Source organism: Hyperolius riggenbachi, chromosome 2 (genome assembly GCF_040937935.1).
Source record: "Hyperolius riggenbachi isolate aHypRig1 chromosome 2, aHypRig1.pri, whole genome shotgun sequence".
In the NCBI taxonomy this organism is placed as follows: Eukaryota; Metazoa; Chordata; class Amphibia; order Anura; family Hyperoliidae; genus Hyperolius; species Hyperolius riggenbachi.
The window spans coordinates 475,736,101-475,758,842 of NC_090647.1; the positions used below are offsets into that span (position 1 = coordinate 475,736,101).

Below are 22,742 nucleotides of genomic sequence, written 5' to 3' on the forward strand. Positions count from 1 at the left end.
AGATCAAATCGATTGAAATCAATCAAAATCGGCTGCAAATCAATCGATAGATCTGATGGAATCAATTTCCGATTGATCCTATGTAATCGATCGATCGATGGCTGAAATCGACCAGTGTATGGGCCCCCTTAAGTACTGTTAAATGACAACTTAAGTGAGAAGTATATGGAGGCTGCCATATTTATTTCCTTTTAAACAATACCAATTGCCTGGCAGTCCTGCTGGTCTATTTGGCTGCAGTAGTGTCTGAATAACACCAGAAACAAGCATGCAGCTAATCCAGTCAGTTGAAACAATATTGTCAGAAACACCTAATCTGCATATGCTTGTTCAGGGTCTATGGCTAAAAGGATTGAAAGCAGAGGATCAGCAGGGCAACCGGGCAACTGGTATTACTGTACTTAAAAGGAAATACATATGGCAGCCACCATACCCTTCTTGCTTCAACTGCTCAAGGCAATAGCAGTGACTGAACGACAATAGGATGCTATCACTGGATAATGTGGGGATTGGGAAATTGAAATTTGAAGAATTGTGGTCCCATTGGCTTAAAAATATTCAGCAGTGGTGCCTGGGAGACATCTCGAGCTCACTCCAACCTGAATTATCGCAAATTCTTTCTGTTTTAGGAAAGCAAACTTTTGTTTTTATTGGCTTAAAACAATCAAGATCTAAAGGTTCATTTCTTTTAAATAATAATTTACTATAGACATTTTCAAATAAAAAAAAAATTGGCAAATGGATAAACTACATAGAGAAAAAAAAGTCTGCCTTTGTATCTCTTATGATTTCCCTTTCCAAGGGTTATCAAGAATCAGATAATTTACCATGATGATTTTTACTTATTTGGAGTGAAACTGCACTTAATGCATTATTAGGACATGATCAGAATGCCACTTGGGCATGGGGCATATATGGGTGGGGGCAGGTTTTCCGATGGCTAAATGTTATCATCATTTGAAGATATGCAGAAAATCAGGAATAAACACTAAGGGCCCATTCACATTTAAAAGTGCAAAATGGAAGCGCTTAGCACTACCGTTTTGCGTGGGCGATTTTACTGCGAGTAGTATAGGCAGATTCCCCCCTTTAGTGTATATATAGGCTAGTCTTGCAGATCCCCTTTTAGTGTATATAGGCAGAACCCCCAGCCCCCCCCCCCCCCTTAGTGTATCTAAGCAGCCGCATATCCCCCCTTTAGCGTAGGGAGGCAGTTGGGGGACATTATTTTTTTGCTAGTCTTCTCTGTCATACAGTATACTGTCTGTGCAGACTTGCAGTCACCGTGCCAGTATTGCTGGGAACAGGAGATGAGGAGAAGATGGCCAGGCGTCAGGACTCGGACAGGACAGACAGGAGTGACAACTCTCTCATTAGCCACACGTGCTGCATGCTTCTCCGGGGCAGACTGCATCTCCCACTGTCACTGAAGCAGGCGAAGCCATGATCCAATTGGCAATCACATTTGCGAGGGGTGGAGTTACTGCCCCCCCCACTCCGCAAGAGGCAGTGCCACAGCAGCAGTTTGCTTTCCTGGTCTTCGCCCCCATCACCCCCAGCGGCACCAGGGCGGAGCTACCACGGAATACGGACCGGCTGGAGTCTGCATTCCGCAGCTGCAGCCAGGTAGATATGTGGCCAGAATGGTAGAGAGCACCCCCCTGGAAGCTCGCGCCCTGAGCGACCACTCTGGTCGCTCAGGTCAAAGGCCGGCCATGTGGATGACTTAGTTGTGGACTTGAAAACATTGGAGAGTGTAAGTGATCCTGAAATCTTGGCCTTAATTTTAAAAACACTGTCTGTGATTCGGTAGCAAACGTTTTCAGTCCTTACCTGGGTCCTTCCAGAACATAGCAATCATTGCTGAAAGGTCAGCTGTGTACTCACTGCGATCTATGATTATCAATGATATGGAGTTATATAGCCACATCAACAACCATACTCAAGATATATTAAAAAATAATGTAATACATCCTAATGATCACAATAAACCATTTCAAACCATGTAACTAGCTAGTGACTGTAGGCGCCAAATAAAAATATAAGAAAACTAAAAATAGCTTAAAAGGAAGGTTTCAAAGCTTATTTACATGAGGAATGTTTTCATCATTAAAGGTAAGCTTATAGTTTCCTTCCTTAAAGAGACTCCGTTACAAAAATTGCATCCTGTTTTTTATCATCCTACATGTTCCAAAAGCTATTCTAATGTGTTCTGGCTAACTGCAGCACTTTCTACTATGACAGTCTCTGTAATAAATCAATGTATCTTTCCCCTGTCAGACTTGTCGGCCTGTGTCTGGAAGGCTGCCAAGTTCTTCAGTGTTGTGGTTCTGCTATGAACTCACCCTTTCTGGCCCCTCTATGCACACTGCCTGTGTGTTATTTAGATAAGAGAGAAGAGAGAAGCTGCTCTAATCAGCTGGATAAATCGTCCTCTGAGCTGGCTGGGCTTTCACATACTGAGGAATTACAAACAAGGGCAAAGCTGTTTGCAAGAAGAAAAGAGCAGCCTGAAACTTCAGTGCATGGGGGAAAGAAACACACAAATGATCTCTTGAGATTCAAAAGGAATGCTGTATACAGCCTGCTTATGTATGGATGTATTTTCTATGTGTGGACATACTGTACATCAACCTACTTCCTGTTTTGGTGGCCATTTTGTTTGTTTACAAACAAACTTTTTAAAACAGTTTTTAACCACTTTTAATGCGGCGAGGAGCGGCGAAATTGTGACAGAGGGTAATAGGAGATGTCCCCTAACGCACTGGTATGTTTACTTTTGAGCAATTTTAACAATACAGATTCTCTTTAAGCAGTTTTAGGCTTTTTTAATATTTTTATTGTGCACCTCCAGTCACTAGCTACATGTGTTTCCACTCCATTTGAGGAAGTCAGACATTTTAGATTTTATGTTTTTTTACACCTGTACCAACCGATTGGGCATGGTACTTCCTCATATGTGACCAGGAGAGTGTGATCACCCATTTCTTTGATTACTTACACTAACTTGATACCGAAATACTACACCAGACTGGGCTTCCGTTTTCCTTGTTATACTTTTTTGCTTCCACATATCACGCATTTCAAACCTGACTTTTTCTTCTTCCAATATGGTGATGCCTGCTGGTTTTAGACATGCTCTATCAGTGCTGACAATCCTGCATACCTGTTCCTGGATCACATGACACCAGAATTGTATTTATTATTATTTATTGTATTTATAAAGCGCCAACATATTATGCAGCGATGGACATCAGTTTAGCTTACAGACAATATTTAGGTTGACATACAGCAATACGACAATACAGGAAAACAAGAGAAAACAGATCACGCAGCACAGTAAGAGTACAAGGTAATGCTTAGTCAGTCACTTGATGGGAGCATGGAGATTAGGCAAGTTGAGTTCACTCAAATGCTTAGCATGGGTGCACAGTAATGGTGGTGCATGATCAGGTAGGACACAAAAGGAGGAGGACCCTGCCCGAAGGCTTACAATCTAGAGGGAGAGGTAGGGACACGAAAGGTAGGGACCAGAGTTCAGCTGCGGGTTTAGAGCACTTGTGAGGGGAGGTAGGCCAGAGTAAAAAGGTGAGTTTTGAGGGCCTTCTTGAAGATGTTGAAGGAGGGGGCTGCCTTAATAGGTGGAGGTAGTAAGTTCCATAGTGTTGGTGCAGCTCTTGAGAAGTCCTGGAGGCGTGCATGGGACTGGGTGATGCGGGAGGCGGTCAGGCGAAGTTCATTGGAGGAGCGGAGTGAGTGGCTAGGTGTGTACCTCTGAGTAAGATCGGAAATGTAGGTTGGACAGGTTTTGTGGACAGAGTATTTTGAATCTGATTCTGGACTGGATAGGAAGCCAGTGGAGGGATTCACAGAGGGGAGCCATTGTGGTGGAGCGATGGGAGGAGTGGATAATTCTGGCTGCCGCAATCATCATGATGGAATTCAGTGGGGCAATTTGGGTCATAGGGAGACCAGACAGAAGGGCATTGCAGTAGTCAAGGCGGGAAATTATAAGGGCATGGATGAGGAGTTTGGTGGTGGCAGAGGTCAGGAAAGAGCGGATCTTGCAGATGTAACGGCGGAGGAAGTTACAGGACTTTGTGAGGTTTTGGATGTGGGGGAGTGAAGGAGAGTGCGGAGTCCAGAGTGACACCCAGACAGCAGGCTTGAGAGGTAGGGCGAATGGTAGTGTGGTTAACAGTGACATGCACATCTGGGAGGTTAAGGCATGGCCAGGGTGGGAAGATCATAAATTCTGTTTTGTCTAGATTTAGTTTCAGGAACCTAGGGGACATCCAGGAGGAGATGGCTGATAGACCTTGTCCAAGGTAGTGGTGGATAGGTCAGGGGTGTGGAGGTAGATCTGGGTGTCATCTGCATACAGATGATAGTTAAAACCCATGGAGGGAGAACAGTAGGGAGCCAACGACTGAGCCTTGGGGGACTCCCACCGAGAGGTTGTTAGGGGTGGATGAAGGAGGTCATGAAGGAGCGGTTGGAGAGGTAGAATGAAAGCCAGGTCAGGGCGAGGTCGTGAATGCCCATGGACTGGAGGAGTAGGGGATGGTCTACTGTGTCAAAAGCTGCTGAAAGGTCAAGGAGGAGGAGAATGGAGTATTTACCTCCAGCAAAGGCAAGGTCATTGACCACTTTGGTGAGAGCTGTTTCGGATGAGTGGGCAGGCCAAAATCCAGATTGCAGTGATTCTAGCAGTGAGTTGGCATTGAGGTACTGGGTCAGGCGTTTGTGAACCAGACGCTCAAGGAGTTTTGAGGCAAAGGGGCGGTAGTTGAAGGGCAGTGAGGGATTGAGGGAGGGTTTCCTGAGCAGGGGTAGTACAGTGGCCTGCTTGAAGTCTGAGGGGAAGGTGCCTGTGGATAGGGAGAGGATAGGGTAGTAAGCACTGGGGCCAAATCCATGAAGTGAGGCTGGAGTAAATCAGAAGGGATGGGGTCAAGGGGGGAGGTACTGGTATGGGAAGTCTGCAGTCGGTGGTTGACTTTCTCAATGGTAGTAGGAGTGAAGGAGGTGAGGGGAGAATAGGGTGGAGGAGGAGCTGGATGGGAGGGGGTGGGAGGTGAAGAATAAATTGCATTGCCCCTTCAATGCCCAGTGTTAGGGCCAAGTCAAAAAGGCCTCAGCACTGACATTCAGGCATTAACAGGGGCTATGGAATTCTGAGAAAGAAGTGGTATTCTTTTTTACTTGTTTAATAGAAAAAAAGTATTCAGATCAAAGTACTTTTTTTGTGTAGTTTTGCTTCAAGGTATCAAAGGATACAAAGACGTTGTCCTTTGTTTTACAATAACAAGAAGGGAAGCAAATTTATTACCATGAAAATATCTCTATAGTTCCTGTGCTTGATTTGAATAACAAAACAGAACAAGTCTCTCATATTTTGCTGTTTCATTTTTCAAAGTTTGAACCAAGAGGATGCCACGATCAATGGCCCGAAAAAAGATATGGCTGAAATTAAGGTTCCTTTAGAGGTAATTAACATCTAAACATAATTAAGTTTTCTTGACCACTTAAGAAATACCTGAGATTAGTTGTGGTATGAACTTATGACTGGGGATTTTAAAAAAAATGTTGTAAAGTAATGTATTTTTACATATATTTGATATTTTTTTTCATAGTGTAAGCTTCAGAAGTGTTTGCAGAGATGGAATGTTGCCCTAGGCAAAGTAGTAGATTTATGGCCCCCTTGTGGTTCTTTTGGTTAGGTAAAGTGGAGTGAGGTCAAAGAAGGTGGCAGTAGGCCTCGTAATGCTTACTGGGCCCCAAGCAGCTGCCTTGGTTGCCTGGTGGATGATTCTACTCTGAGTGTTTATCATACGTTACAGACATTTAGGCATATGCACAAAACTTTGGTAATGTTGCGTTGCGCAGTAGCAACTTAGCAGCTACTTTTGCTTCAACGTTGCGCACGTTGTGCAATTAGCATGACCGGTGTTACCTAGGAGCATTATTGGGGTACCGTGCATAATGCAAGTAAAGTAACTCATGTTACCCTTTGTGGTACCTAGAGAATGTAGATTGTGCTAGCTGAGCAATGCTCGTTACCTTGACAGGTCAAGTGGCGGTAAAATTGCTGTTAGCGCTCTACACACTGCTACTTTACTGACGTTTGTGCTTATGCCCCATTGTTTCCTACCAGTAGGTTAGTTAAGAAGGGCTTTATTTATTTCTATAGACCCACAACTTTGGTATATCATTTAGAAAAAGTAATATCCTAAGTCTCTCCAAACAATAAGAAGACCAAATAAATTGTTTTCAAGAAGGCTGCCATCTTTTGATACAGGCAAAACCTGGTGCCTGTATGAGACACAGAAAACATGGGAAAGAATGTAAAACTTGCTTAACGGATTGAAGGAAAATTTGATGAAGCTTGTCCTTTTATGGAAACAGCTTATGAAGTTTATGTTACCAGAAATATTCTATGTTAGAAAGACGTCAATAATAAACATACTGTCCTGTTAGAGTAATATCATGCTTTTAGGTAATTAATAGAATAGTTTACCATCAACCCAAAGTAACTATCTTGTCATCATAAAGATGTCAAACTTTCAGCACAAGTGCCACTAGCTGTGACATTAATGGTCACATCACTCACCCAAGAGGCCTCATGAGATTGTTACCCTTCAGTAGGGCTGTTTTTGGACAAGTGTAATTTATCAGTTACTCTAGAGAATTGTTCACATTAGTGTTGTCTCTTGCCCTGCTACCCTCCTCTAGAGGTGGCCAGAGAGAGCTATTGTACAATTATTCTTTGGATTTTTAATTATCGGGCTGCAGGGAAAGGGGGGTGGCTTTACCGCAGTAGTTCACAGGAGCTTGGCAGTTCTTTGGTGCCGAGGTTAAAGGGGAACTTCAGCCTAAACAAACATACTGTCATCAAGTTACATTAGTTATGTTAATTAGAATAGATAGGTAATATAATCTCTTACTCACCCTGTTTTAAAATAACAGGCAAATGTTTGTGATTCATGGGGGCTGCCATCTTTGTCATGGGGGCAGCCATCTTTTAGGTTGAAAGGAGGTGACAAGGAGCAGGAGACACAGTTCCAACTATCCTGTGTCCTGATTACCCCTCCCAGCTGCACACGCTAGGCTTCAAATGTTAAATTCAAAATCTAAAAAAAAAAAAAATTGCACCAAAACAGCAGAACTAGAACAACAAAATCAGAAATCCCATCATGCTTTGCACAGCTTCAGGGGAAAAAAGCCCGGGCAGTTTTCTTCTGTGCAGCTAAAAATGAGGCTTGTATAAGAGAAACAATGTTCTGATGCTGTGAAACTGTTAAAGAAACACAAAGCCTTTTCAGTGCTGCTAAGTCGATTTTTAGTCCGGAGGTTCATTTTAAGTTTGGGTGCTGGAGTGGGGACTCAAGGCAGCCAGAGTGGGGGAAGTAAGTATGAGCTGTAGTTAGAGATGAGCTAAAGCATGGGGGGGGGGGGGGGAGGTTAGTTCTGTGTGTAGGGGGGGGGGGGTAGTTCTGTGTGTAGGTGGGCAAGTTAGTGTGAGAGTAAGTGTAGGGAAGGCTAGCAGAACTTTGCTATTATCACCAATATTCTTCCATCGGTATTGCTCGATTCCCAAATTCTCGGGCACCTTTTTTAAATGTACACCTGTTTGTGCATCTGAGCAGACAGTTCAGTTAAAAGAAATATCACAGAGTCTTTATTCTCCTCTCTCTTTCAGAAGCGTGTTCCAGAAAACCAAAACCACTCTTGTACTAAAGTGAGGTGTCCAAGATACATGAAACTGAAGAACTATGAAAATGGAAAGACTATACAAGACACTTTACACCTCAAAGCAAAGCAGGTTTGTGGGATTAACATGCAACCTTTGTAACTGTGTGGTGTAAAGACGAATGATCCTTGTTAACTATTTCTTGCGGAAGTTGTAATGCTTAAATCACTGTGCGAAGTAGCAAAAGGTGGATTCATCTTTTTTTTTTAATAGATAATGGAGAAAATGGCCATGCGTGTGACCAGGAAGGGGATAAACTGAAATCCAACCGTCTCTGCAATGTTGTTATATGTTATTTAACCACTTAATGACATGCTGACTTATAAAAACGTCCTGCTAGAGCCTCTTAATGGCTCCAGGACGTTTTTATAAGTCAGACAGTGCTGCTGCCGCTGCGCGCGTGCACGTGCGCGCTCCCGTGGGTGCATGTGCACGCTCCCGTGTGTGCATGTGTATCCTCGTGTGCGTGCACGTGAAAATTGTGAAAAAAGACCCACCCAAAAAAAATACACCTTTACTTCCAAACGATATATTGTCACCATACTTTGTACTAGAGACATAATTAAAATCTTGTGATAACCAGGACAAATGGGCAGATAAAATGTGTGGGTTTTATGTACAGTAGCAGTGTTTAGAATTAAAACCATAGGGGATTAAATTGGAGAAATAGTGTATTTTTTAATTTTTTCCTTGTATTTCCCTTTAAAATGCATAGAAAATAAAGTAATTACTAAAAACAAATATCAACCCCAAAAAGCCCAATTTGTGGTGAAAAAAACAAGATATAGATCATTTCATTGTGATTAGTAGTGATTAAGCTATTGGCAAATGAAAGGGATGAGCACTGAAAGGTGAAAATCGCTCTTGTCCGTTAAGGTAAAAACCGCCTTGGGGTGAAGTGGTTAAGCTGCCCCAAATAATGTCTCCATAGTTTATTTGTCTCAACTTAGTAATACTGAATACCCCAGAATACCCCCTACTGTAACAAAGATGAAGAGCAAGAATATGGAGGTCATGCCTAGGACCAGTAATAGGGAAATGTCATTGTTGGAGCCTCTAATGCAGAGCCGGGACAAGGTCCTTCAGCACCCAAGGCTGAGACACCAAAAATGCGCCCTTCCATCCCTCCCACCCCAGCCATCACACACTGATTGCTTTTAGACTAAGAGGCGCCCCAGATCCCCCAACTCCCCCAACAACTTCATCTATAGTTATCTGGCTTGCAGGCACTGCCAAGTATCCCTTTTTCTTATTTCTCTCTGCTTCTAACACAATGGGGGAATGATAGCTGAGTGAGTTGTGCATCCCCTCCTACACTGCGCCCTGACTAAGCTCAGCAGACTCCACATATACATGAGATATTATGCATTTGCATAGAATAACTCTTTGATAAAACAATAGTTGTTCCATTCTTTTTATTTGTAATATATTAACTTTTTTTTAATTGAAACTTAAAAAATCTTTATTAAACCCGAAGTGAGAGACATATGGAGGCTGACATAGCAGCAGCAGTGCGTCTCCTCTTGCTCTCCCTCCCCATCATCCCCATTCCCTGTCCACGCTGCGCTACCAGCATACAGGCTGAGGAGGGCACAGCCCCAATAGCCGTGGATTGAGCCGAAGGTGAGAGACAAATGGAGGCAGACATATTTATTTGCTTGTAAACATCGCCTGGCTGTCCTTCTTATCCAGTGCCTTAATAAATGTAGCTACATACACTAAACAAACATGCAGATCAGATATTTAAAACTAGTTGGCTGCAGGGCCGAGTTTTGCCTTCCACTGGGGAAGTGTCCCTTCTCCAGCCTGGCAGGCTAGGCAGGGTATGCAGAGTGGGCAGCAGCGAGCTTTTATAGTTACCTGTCCAGACGGCTGGATCGACTTATTCTCTCCTCCACCGCGGCGGCGATGTAATCCCGACATGTTTTCTGGGTTTCAATAACATCATATGATGGGTTCGGGATCCAGAAGAAGATGTCGGGAGTGCAGCACCATGGGTGGAGGAGAGAAGAAGCCGATCAAACCATCTGGAACGGGTACGTAACTATAACTGCTTTGAGATCTGCTGGTAAAGGTTTAAATTACAGAGCAGTTTTCAAACAAAATATCTCATTTGAAATCTCTAAGAGGCTAAACAAGTGTGGCTATGATGCTCTTTACACCCATAGCAAGTGTAGCCACAGAAACATCAGATATGGAGGATTGACCCCTGTATCTGCTCAGCTCTGCCCCACCCTCCCCTCTAGTGACACCTCTGGCCACAGGAGATTCACTGTTCTCCCATTTGTTGGAGATTTATGTCTGATTTTGCTTTCCAGAAAATTGGCTGCCAATCAACTGTCTGCCATGGATCAGTAATGAATGCTAAGTGTTATGTGAGAGGTCCAAGAGACAAGCCAATACCACCGGATGAAGTTCTACCTCAAGCAATAGAGTTTATAAACCAATACTACAAGTCTTTTAAAGAGTAAGTCAATCCATAACGTCTCGTTATTAGCTTTATAAAACTGTTTAAATCAGAAACTAACTTGTATTCAATGTCTGAATATTTTATCTGTATTTTGTGCATCCATTTCTGACATATTTCTAAAGGTGCCCACTAGTGTTGGGCGAACAGTGTTCGCCACTGTTCGGGTTCTGCAGAACATCACCCTGTTCGGGTGATGTTCGAGTTCGGCCGAACACCTGACGGTGCTCGGCCAAACCGTTCGGCCATATGGCCGAACTAAGAGCGCATGGCCGAACGTTCCCCGAACGTTCGGCTAGCGCTGTGATTGGCCGAACGGGTCACGTGGTTCGGACCCGAACGCGCTCTGATTGGCCGAACGGTCACGTGGTTCGGGTAAATAAATACCCGAACCACGTCATATCTCCGCCATTTGTCTGTGGGTTTAGCTTTGGGTAGGCAGGCAGGGTAGTTCGCGCTCCAGCCACGCTAGCCAGGGTCCCCCCTGTCATTGTGTCACTGCTGGGAACAGTAGTACACCGCTTGCTCAGCCACACTATATAGCATTCTGTTTACTGCCACTCTGTGTACCTCGCTCAGCCACACTATATAGCATTCTGTTTACTGCCACTCTGTGTCTGCTGGGAATAGTAGTACACCGCTTGCTCAGCCACACTATATAGCATTCTGTTTACTGCCACTCTGTGTACCTCGCTCAGCCACACTATATAGCATTCTGTTTACTGCCACTCTGTGTCTGCTGGGAATAGTGGTACACCGCTCGCTCAGCCACACTATATAGCATTCTGTTCACTGTTCTGTGTCTGCTTGGAATAGTGGTACACCGCTCGCTCAGCCACACTATATAGCATTCTGTTTACTGTTCTGTGTCTGCTGGGAATAGTGGTACACCGCTCGCTCAGCCACACTATATAGCATTCTGTTTACTGTTCTGTGTCTGCTGGGAATAGTGGTACACCGCTCGCTCAGCCACACTATATAGCATTCTGTGCACTGTTCTGTGTCTGCTGGGAATAGTGGTACACCGCTCGCTCAGCCACACTATATAGCATTCTGTTCACTGTTCTGTGTCTGCTGGGAATAGTGGTACACCGCTCGCTCAGCCACACTATATAGCATTCTGTTTACTGTTCTGTGTCTGCTGGGAATAGTGGTACACCGCTCGCTCATCCACACTATATAGCATTCTGTTCACTGTTCTGTGTCTGCTGGGAATAGTGGTACACCGCCCGCTCAGCCACACTATATAGCATTCTGTTCACTGTTCTGTGTCTGCTGGGAATAGTGGTACACCGCTCGCTCAGCCACACTATATAGCATTCTGTTCACTGTTCTGTGTCTGCTGGGAACAGTAGTACACCGCTCGCTCAGCCAGAGTATATAGCATTGTGTTTACTGCCACTCTGTGTACACCGCTCAGCCAGACTATATACCATTGTTTACTGACACTCTGTGTACACCGCTCAGCCAGACTATATACCATTGTTTACTGACACTCTGTGTACACCGCTCAGCCAGACTATATACCATTGTTTACTGCCACTCTGATTCTGCTGGGAACAGTAGTACACCGCTCGCTCAGCCAGACTATATAGCATTGTGTTTACTGCCACTCTGTGTACACCGCTCAGCCAGACTATATACCATTGTTTACTGACACTCTGTGTACACCGCTCAGCCAGACTATATACCATTGTTTACTGAAACTCTGTGTACACCGCTCAGCCAGACTATATACCATTGTTTACTGCCACTCTGATTCTGCTGGGAACAGTAGTACACCGCTCGCTCAGCCAGACTATATACCATTGTTTACTGACACTATATAGCAGACTATATAGCATTGTGTGTACACCGCTCAGCCAGACTATATACCATTGTTTACTGACACTCTGTGTACACCGCTCAGCCAGACTATATACCATTGTTTACTGCCACTCTGATTCTGCTGGGAACAGTAGTACACCGCTCGCTCAGCCAGACTATATACCATTGTTTACTGACACTCTGTGTACACCGCTCAGCCAGACTATATACCATTGTTTACTGCCACTCTGATTCTGCTGGGAACAGTAGTACACCGCTCGCTCAGCCAGACTATATACCATTGTTTACTGACACTCTGTGTACACCGCTCAGCCAGACTATATACCATTGTTTACTGCCACTCTGATTCTGCTGGGAACAGTAGTACACCGCTCGCTCAGCCAGACTATATAGCATTGTGTTTACTGCCACTCTGTGTACACCGCTCAGCCACACTATATAGCATTGCGTACTCTGCCAGTCAGTGTGTATATTGCTGGGATCAGTAATACTCCACTCACCGTCAACCACTATATGAGCTCAACATGAGTTCCCCAGAGACCTCCGCTGTGAGCAGCACTCCCAACAACAGCAACAGCCAACGCCCCACGCAAGCTATAACATCCACCCCAGCAGCCAGTGGTCAGCAGCAGCCCTCCCCGGAGGAGAACGTTGTGTCCATCAGTCCGTCGCCAGAGCGATTAATGAGGGCTGCCATTGAGGAGATGATGGGGCCTGATGTGGAGGAGGAGGTCTGGCTCAGGCCAGCATCCCAAGTTAATGTTGAGGACGATGAGGGGTCTGTGTCTGGGGATGTTGGGGTGGCAGAGGTGGTGGGTGGGTCAGACTCAGGAGAAGAGTTGTATGATGAGGATGATGATCGGGACCATCTGTATGTGCCTCAGAGTCCGACCCCGGAAAACATGTTGTATCGTGTGTTTAGGTACTAAAATCTGCGTTCCCTCCCAGTAGTGTTGGGCGAACAGTGTTTGCCACTGTTCGGGTTCTGCAGAACATCACCCTGTTCGGGGTGACTATATAGCAGACTATATAGCATTGTGTTTAATGCCACTCTGTGTACACGGCTCAGCCACACTATATAGCATTGTGTTTACTTCCACTCTGTGTCTGCTGGGAACAGTAGTACACCGCTCACCCGCCACTGTATAGCATTGTGCTCTGTGTCACTGCTGACAATAGTGGTACACCGCTCACCCACCACTGTATAGCATTTCTGTACTGCCACTGTACTGCTGCCAGTCAGCGTGTACTTTAAGGATAAGTGAAATGAGGAAGAAATCCGGTGAAAGAGGGAGGGGCAAGGGAAGAGGTGTTTCCCCTGACGGTTCACGTACAGGCCACAGGGGAGCACCCAAGAAAACCCACTCAATACTGCCCATGTTGTCCAGGACAACAACCCTCACAGATCCAAAAGAACAGGACCAGATAATTACTTGGATGACCTCTCAAGCGTCCAGCAGTGGGTTAAGCAGCACCAGCACATCACGCACGAGGTCCGAGTCCTCAGCCAGTTAAAGTCTGGGCTTTCTTTGAAGACTGCACTGAGGATGTTACCATGGCGATTTGCAAGGTGTGCAAGACCCGCCTGAGCAGGGGGAAAAGTATTAACAACCTCTCCACCACCAGCATGAGCCGCCACATTCTATCCAAACATCCCACTCTGTGGGCAAACGCGGCAGGACAGGGTACCACCAGCAACACTGCCTCCCTTGGGTTCACCAGACTCACCACCAGACCCGCCTCAGCAGCAGCAGTAGCCCAGCCATTGCGTGGTTCACAACATTCACAAACATCAGACGATGCTGACACTGTCACTTTCCGGACTAGTGCTCTTGAGGTCTCCCAGTGTTCATCAAACACAACAACCAACAGCCCTTCGGTGTGCAGCGCTACGGTTGAGTTGTCTGTCTCTGAGATGTTTGAGCACAAGAGGAAATTGCCAGCAAATGACCCCCGGGCCGTGGCAGTAACAGCCAGCCAGCATAGCCAAGCTTCTGGCCTGCGAAATGCTGCCATATCGAGTGGTGGAGACAAACAGCTTCAAGGGCATGATGTCAGTGGCCATCCCACGTTACGTTGTTCCCAGCCGCTACCACTTTGCGCGCTCTGCAGTGCCTGAGTTGCATGAGCACGTGGTCAGCTAAATAACCCGAAGCTTGAAGAATGCCGTTGCCTGCAAGGTTCACCTCACCACTGACACCTGGACGAGTGCGTTCGGCCAGGGTCGATACATCTCCCTTACCGCGCACTGGGTGAACCTTGTGGAGCCTGGCAGCGATTCCTCACCTGCTACGGCGCGGGTGTTGCCCACGCCGCAAACAGCTGGATAACAACAGCAGCACCTACCTCTCTGACTCCTTCTCCTCCAACGCATCTCAAAGCTGTACCTCATCCGGAAATGCTAACCCAGCACCAGCAGCAGTAGGATCGTGGAAGCAGTGCAGCACAGCTGTTGGCATGCGTCAGCAAGCGTTGCTGAAGCTGATCTGCCTTGGGGATAAGCAGCACACAGGGGAGGAAATTTGGAGGGGAATAAAGGAACAGACGGATTTGTGGCTGGCACCGCTGGACCTGAAACCGGGCATGAAGCTAGACACCTGGCACGAACTGGCAATGTACGCAATAGAGGTGCTGGCTTGCCCGGCAGCCAGCGTTATGTCGGAACGCTGTTTCAGTGCTGCCGGAGGCATCATCACAGATCGGCGTATCCGCCTCTCCACAGAAAATGCAGACCGTCTGACTCAAATTAAAATGAATCAATCCTGGATTGGAAACGACTACGCAACACTCCTGGACCCCAACCAAGTAACATGACCGATGAACATCTGGGATGGTTTAGCGTTTCCGGTCCCTGTTTATTGAACCTCTCATCTGTATTACATTTATGACTGCATGGCGGCAAAAAGCATTGCTGCTATATCCGCACGCTTTTTGTCCTCATGCAAGGCCTGGGTTGTTGTGTCTCACAAAGCGTGGCCTTCTCCTCCTGCGCCTCCTCCTGTTCCATCACGTGTGCTGCTGCTGCTGCTGCTGCTGCTGGGTTACCGTTGCCGCGTGGTCCCTGTTTATGGAACCTCTTATCTTTATTACATTTATGACTACATGGCGGTACAAAGCATGCTATCCGCACGCTTTTTGTCCTCATGCAAGGCCTGGGTTGTTGTGTCTCACAAAGCGTGGCCTTCTCCTCCTGCGCCTCCTCCTGTTCCATCACGTGTGCTGCTGCTGCTGCTGCTGCTGCTGGGTTAGCGTTGCCGCGTGGTCCCTGTTTATTGAACCTCTTATCTTTATTACATTTATGACTACATGGCGGTACAAAGCATGCTATCCGCACGCTTTTTGTCCTCATGCAAGGCCTGGGTTGTTGTGTCTCACAAAGCGTGGCCTTCTCCTCCTGCGCCTCCTCCTGTTCCATCACGTGTGCTGCTGCTGCTGCTGCTGCTGCTGGGTTACCGTTGCCGGTCCCTGTTTATGGAACCTCTTATCTTTATTACATTTATGACTACATGGCGGTACAAAGCATGCTATCCGCACGCTTTTTGTCCTCATGCAAGGCCTGGGTTGTTGTGTCTCACAAAGCGTGGCCTTCTCCTCCTGCGCCTCCTCCTGTTCCATCACGTGTGCTGCTGCTGCTGCTGCTGCTGGGTTAGCGTTGCCGCGTGGTCCCTGTTTACTGAACCTCTTATCTTTATTACATTTATGACTACATGGCGGTACAAAGCATGCTCTCCGCACGCTTTTTGTCCTCATGCAAGGCCTGGGTTGTTGTGTCTCACAAAGCGTGGCCTTCTCCTCCTGCGCCTCCTCCTGTTCCATCACGTGTGCTGCTGCTGGGTTAGCGTTGCCGCGTGGTCCCTGTTTATTGAACCACTTATCTTTATTACATTTATGACTGCATGGTGGTACAAAGCATGCTATCCGCACGCTTCTTGTCCTCATGCAAGGCCTGGGTTGTTGTGTCTCAAAGCGTGGCCTTCTCCTCCTGCGCCACCCTCCTCCTGTTCCATCACGTGTGCTGCTGCTGGGTTAGCATTACCGGTCCCTTTTCCTGGAACCTCTTATATGTATTACATTTATGACTGCATGCCGACAAAAAGCATGTTACCTGTGCAAAGAAAACAGACATTTCCCGCATTTAAAAGACAGTTTTCCCTTTGAAACTTTAAAATCGATTTTCTCAAAAACTATAAGCTCTTTTTGCTAAATTTTTTTTTCCTCTTGTACCCACTCCCAAGGTGCACATACCCTGTAAATTTGGGGTATGTAGCATGTAAGGAGGCTTTACAAAGCACAAAAGTTCGGGTCCCCATTGACTTCCATTATGTTCGGAGTTCGGGTCGAACACCCGAACATCGCGGACATGTTCGGCCTGTTCGGCCCGAACCCGAACATCTAGATGTTCGCCCAACACTAGTGCCCACTAATTGTAAAATTTTTCCTTCAGATTCAATCTTTCAACGCAATTTTTACGATCGAATTGTAACAAAAACCGCGCCGTGTGTGGTGCAAATTGATGTGATAGCATGCTTTGGTCCATTGGAAAACGGAAAATAATCGATCCAAAAGTTGGATTTTATGATCAAAGCCGGATGTAAAACTTTATTAAATTGTTCTGTTAATGGGAACAATCGATAATTGCCTTCCGATAGTTTTGATCGTTCAAATCGCGTAGAAAGATCAAATCTGAAGGAAAAGTTGTACCTTTAATAGGCACCTTTAGAACCAATTCAGTATGGCAGATTGGCACAAATGCAAATGAAATTAATGTGTGCAACTGTGTCTGCAAACAGAATATACGGCAGTGTTTGTACAGACAGACATTTCTGCAGATGGATGTGGTTTTGTGTGTAGACATCACAAAGTTTATCTGATATACTGTTACCAGCGGCTTTAGGAACATTGGGGAGATTCACTAAAAATCAGTAAAATTTCCATGCGCACACACAGTGCATGCAAATATTCTTTTTATTATTATTTTTTATTTATATAGCACCAACATCTTTCATAGTGCTGTACATAGTATAAAACAGTGGGGAGCATAGATACACAAGAGGTTCAAAACTCGGTACAATCAAGACATCCAGCTGTACAAATACAAATACATACATAGTTGATGTCAGTTGTTATCAGTTGAACAATCTTTTAGCCACGTAGGAATTTTTAAGAGAACTCACTCAAATATGACTGGCATTAATGGTATCTTGCTAACTCCAGATTGTATTAGTATACATAACTATCAACCACAGATATAGGAAGTAAATAACTCAATGCAATGGCACATGTTAGGCAGAAAATGTCAGTTCTTTCCAGGGCCCCCCTGCAAAACTGTTTATGGGGCCCTCCTACTCCCTCGCTTTGTGCACAGGCAAACTGAGAACCAATGTTAATCAATTGGCTAGTGCACACATTAATGTGTTTTCCCCATGCAGATACAAACAGCAGTGAAGCACTGCACCCATTATCTCTATAAATTACATTAGCTTCTGTGATTCATGTTTTCACACATACAGACACACTTAGTGTGCAGAAAACTCATACAAAAAAGACGATAGACAAGTGTGCACCCAACCTCAACTTACACTCACTCTGACCTCCTCTGAATGATCTGAACTGGCTCTGCAGACTCCTCCAGCATCACTACAGTACAGAGCACTTGGGGAGGGGTAGAGAGGCTGGGAGTAGAACAGCACTGTGCAAAAGACCCTGCTGACCACTGAATAGGGACTGTCTAAAAATCTTTGTCTGCAAAACGTTGTATGATTCCTTATCAGTGGCTGAGCAGATGCAGCCATTACAACAGTTGTGCAGAGAGCAGAGAGTTTTTCCTCTCCATTTCCTTAGTTGTCAACCTCTCAGGACAAGGAAAAGGGGCCCCTTGCGGCTGCATCCTTGCAGGGTCTATTGTTACGCCCCTGGTTCTTTCCTAAAGGTGATGTTTTGCTGCAAAACAATTGGGTAAGCATAAGGATCTGACCTTAGCAAGGACTAACTAGATGGCTGGATGACTGGATCAAAGCATTTCCAATATGGCAGGTCTTGAGGAGTGTGCTGCTTAGCACCTGCCAGAAGTGGTTCAGCGAATGACAACCAGTAAACCTGCCACAGGGATATGGCTGATGAAGGCTCACTGGTGAGCATGGCGAAAGAAGGTTAGCCCGCATGATCCTTATCCCACAGAAGAGTTATAGTAGCACAAACTACTGAAAGTCTTGATTGTGAACCAAACACCATTTTTAGCACACAGGACATCTCAATAGCACATTAAAATGCATGCCAACAATGTGTCACATTATAAACAAAAATCAATTTACCTCTTCTTTTTACACTTAAAGGTTTAGCAGAGGCCTTTATTACCCTACTTCCTCCTACTTCCACAGGGCTGCCGACCACAGAAATGTCAGACAGATAAGGCCTGATATAATTATTTTATTGCACACATTGCCAGAGAGCAAACAAAAAACAGGGGATGGGTCGATAGGATACTGTGTTTCAAAGAGTTTAGTTTCAAAAGATCTCTTTATTAAAGTAAGAAATCAGGGTAAGCAGGTTTATAGTTGACCAACAATAATGCCAATGTTGAATGCAATGGTACATAGTGTGCTCTAAAAATTAACAGGAAGGAAATGAACAGTACATATTAAACACAGAGCAGGTATGTATGATATGTCACAGGTATTAGCTCATATACAGGTAGAGGTTGCAAGGGAGAAAGTACTTTCGACTTATAATAGGGTAAGAGAGTATCCACTGGGCTTCGTTGGAGATTTGATTACCAACTATGGTTCGAATTGACTCGATTTGACCTGTCAGGGGTTCAGCAGGTATAAGTAGAGGCTTTTCCAGGCTAAGATGAGGTGATGGAAGGTGAGGTTACCAAGGGAGAATATAGGATAATACTGAGGGTAGGGTCCAGGTTGTCAAGAAATTATCAGTTTTATCTGCTAGTCTAGCAATGATTCTTTCCGAAATTATGGTTTGATCAACTCTTTTAAACATTAAATGCTGAAAGTATTCTAGAGCGCCAGTTTGCGGCTACATGGGTTTTGGCAGCATTGAGTATATGCTGTATTGTGCGGTGCTCAGGGTGTCGGGTGGCTGCAGGCTTATAGCCCAGTAATACCACCCAGGGGTCCCTAGGGATTGTTTTCTGGAGAACCGTTGAGATTATTTGTACAACTTTGTTCCAGACATTCGTGATTTTGCAGCATGACCACCAGATATGTAGGAAGGTTCCCTGGCTTGTACAACCCCTAAAACAGCCCACCGACACTGTTTGGTCAAAGGCATGGATTCTGTAAGGTGTAAGATAAGTTTGGTGGAGGATTCTCAGGGAGACCTCTATATGAGTGCTATATAGACTCCCTTTAGCTAGAGTTTCCAAAACCTCCGCCCACTTTTCTTTATCTTGCTCTACGCCCAGATCAGATTCCCATTTAAATTGAAAGGAAGGTTTTGGAGTTATAGGAGGGTGGTTCTGGTCACTATAGCGTTGAGATGAATCCTTTGCAAAGAGGGTCGTAGGTGCAAACTGATTCAAATGACGTGTGGTGGGATTCAGTTGAAGGGGGAGCTATTGAGGTGATAAAATGGTAGATCTGGAGTGCCCTAAAGTACTCTCGGTTGGGGACTTGCAGCTTTAGCTGTAGCTGTGCAAAGGTAGGGATTTTCCCATCTAATTGCAGGTCGTTGACCGTATTTAAGTTGTGGGAGGTCCACCCGCTCGAATGTCAAGACCACTAAGGAAATCGGGATTGCCCCATAAGTGTAGAGTTGGTGGGGTGGGAGATTGAGAAGTGTGTTTTAGCCAAGATTTGGACCAAATAGAGAGGGAGTGGGACGTGATGGGGGATAATTATTTAGTCACCTTATGAGCCTTTGTAGTGGCCCAGAGAAGACCTTTCCAGGAGTAAGGAGCTTGGATTAGATTTTCAATGGCGACCCATATAGGGGAATGACTACCCGCATAAATAAGGGGAAGCTGTGCTAGCTGAGATGCAATAAAATATTTGTTCAGGTTAGGAACCGAGATGTCATCCACAAACATGCTAAGTTTAAATAGAGACTCATTTATTTTGTATCCTGCTATTTCAGAGGTTTGCCTTATGTGGATGGCCAGGGGCTCCATAGCTAAGGCAAATAAAGCCGGCGAGAGGGGGCATCCTTGTCGAGTCCCTCTAAAAATATTAAAGGTGGAATTAGAAGGGGAAGGCAATTTCAGAGCAGCCTCAGGGAGAGAATAGAGTTTTTGGGTAAGTGAAAAGAAAGATCCATATATACCCATAGATTGCACTACTGCAAAGAGGAAGGACCAGGTGAGGCTATCAAAGGCCTTATCAATGTCTAGGCCAAGAACCATTAGTGGCTTCTTATGCATGTTAGCGTGATGAATCAGGAGTAGCGCTTTTCTGACATTGGCTTCAATTCATCAAGCATTACCGCATTCGGTAATGCTAAAAACAGCTGACTTAACGAAGCACTTTAGAAAATGTTAATTCATCAAAGCTGTTACCGAATGAGAAGCTGAAATGACACAGCAATGAGATAAATTACCGACATGTGCTCAACAAATGTTAATTCATCAAGGTTCCCACATTCGATAACACATTCGGTGTTTATCTCAAGCTCTCCCCTGTCGTTACAGGCTTCGAAAGCCTTCTGTGTGAATGTTTTCATGATTAGCAGGAGCAGGCAGCCAATAGAAACAGCCCCTGTTCTCCTGCAAGTGCCGCTGATAGGTCACACAGGCTTCTCCACACAAGCTTTCAGACCCCCCAAGCAGTGAGCAGAGAGAACGGGTCAAAATATATCCCCAGATTCCCTTCGGTGGTGTAACCCTTTCAGGCCCTGTTTGATAATGCAAAGATGCTGGTGGTGAAATCACCAAGCATGGCATTTGTAATGTCTCCAGGAAGTTCATCTACGTTGTGGCAAATAAATAAAATGTTAAGAAAGACTGATGGACAGATTCAGAGCAGCAGAGGCAGTATAAATAACAGTAACTATAACACCTTTACATGTAAAGGGATGTCTGGATGCCTTCTATTGTAATCAGCTTGTAACAACATAGGGACATTCCAAGCTGCTCTGCACCACTCTGCTGTTATCGAACAGCCTTTGATGAATTGAAGCCTAGTAGTTCGGTAACTTAACGAACCTCTACCACACATGGGAAAATATTGATGAATTAGCACAGTGAAGTGTAAAATACCGAATGCGGTATTTTAAGGACTGGGGTTTTGTTATCGAACACCCTTTGATGAATTGAAGCCAATGTCAGATGCCTGCCTTTCGGGGATGAACCCCACCTGGTCCTTGTGGATGAGTGAAGGGAGAAATGTGTTGAGTCTTTTAGCCATTATAGATGTTATAATTTTATAGTCCAGATTGAGGAGGGAAATCGGCCTATAGTTCTTTACATTGAGGTGGTCTTTTCCGGGTTTCGGTATTAGGGTGATTCTGACTTCCAGGAATTGCTTCAAAGAGTTTAGATAAGTCACACATGCTATCTTCACACCTGCCTCTGGATAAATAAGGGCAGTTAGAAGGGGGGGCATAGCAGCTCCTATAGCTATTAGAAACCAGGAAGAAAAAGAGTGGTGCTTGGTTCCCTTTATTGTTGGCCTTGTGAGAAAGGTGTCAGAACATCATGAGCCTTACAGCTTGTTATATATGGGGCCACATAGCTCCATGCTGACCTTTACCCTCTGTCTAAAGCCCCTACTATGGGCATGTGTGATTGAGCGTTCATCCACAGAGCAACAGGGAATGGTGGCCGGGTCTGATGATGAATCATCATTTCTTTGGTCTCCAAATGCCCCACACCTAAATCCTGTTGAACATGTTTGGGATGTGCAGAAAAAATTACAACAAATAAGAAATAAATGAAAGTAACAACATGATTGCCTTTTTATACAAAAAACATTCATTTTCCAGGGCTCGGGTTTCAGATTACCTGAACAGGTTGGAAACCATTACCAAAGATATTGAACTAACTGGAACATACCAACTAACGCAGGAAGAGCTGATCTTTGCAGCTAAGCAGGCCTGGAGAAATGCCCCTCGCTGCATCGGCAGAATTCAGTGGAACAACTTACAGGTAAAGGGAACTAAGTAACTAATGAAATTGTATTTGATCTGTTTACTCATCTGTTTAGGAAGTTAACCACTTGACCTCTACAGGTGGTGTTCCCCTTATGGACCACAGCAATTTTCACATTTCAGCACTCCTCCCATTCATTTGCCAATAACTTTATCACACCAAAATGATCTATATCTTGTTTTTTCACAACCAATTAGGCTTTTTTTGGGTGGTACTTTTTGCTAATAATTATTTTATTCCTTACTCATTTAAAAAAAAATGAAAAAAAATCATTATTTCTCAGTTTTCAGCCATTATAGTCGCAGCCATTATAGTTACATTATAGGCAGTCTTTCTTCTGCATTTTATTAGCATATGATTCCAGTGGGCAATTATAAATAACTTTCCTAATATTGTATTAAACACACGTGAACTGAGAGTAATATGGTGGCAAACCTATAGTCAGCCCTGCTAAGCTCTTTGGCTGCAGTAGTATCTGGATCCCACACCAGAAACAAGCATGCAGCTAATCTTGTCAGATCTGACAATAATGTCAGAAACACCTGATCTGTTGCATGCTTGTTCAGGGTCTATGGCTTAAAGTATTAGAAACAGAG

At 44.9% G+C, this 22,742-nt stretch overlaps 1 protein-coding gene across 1 annotated transcript in view; it reads left to right on the forward strand.

Moving 5' to 3' along the window:
- The first annotated feature begins 1,443 nt into the window (after positions 1 to 1,443).
- NOS2 (nitric oxide synthase 2) overlaps positions 1,444 to 22,742 on the forward strand; it is a 63,060-nt gene continuing 41,761 nt past the window's right edge. The window contains 5 exon segments of the mRNA XM_068266362.1: positions 1,444 to 1,646; positions 5,420 to 5,489; positions 7,703 to 7,825; positions 10,072 to 10,220; positions 21,981 to 22,143. Of these exon segments, the coding sequence (XP_068122463.1) occupies positions 1,444 to 1,646; positions 5,420 to 5,489; positions 7,703 to 7,825; positions 10,072 to 10,220; positions 21,981 to 22,143 (708 nt within the window).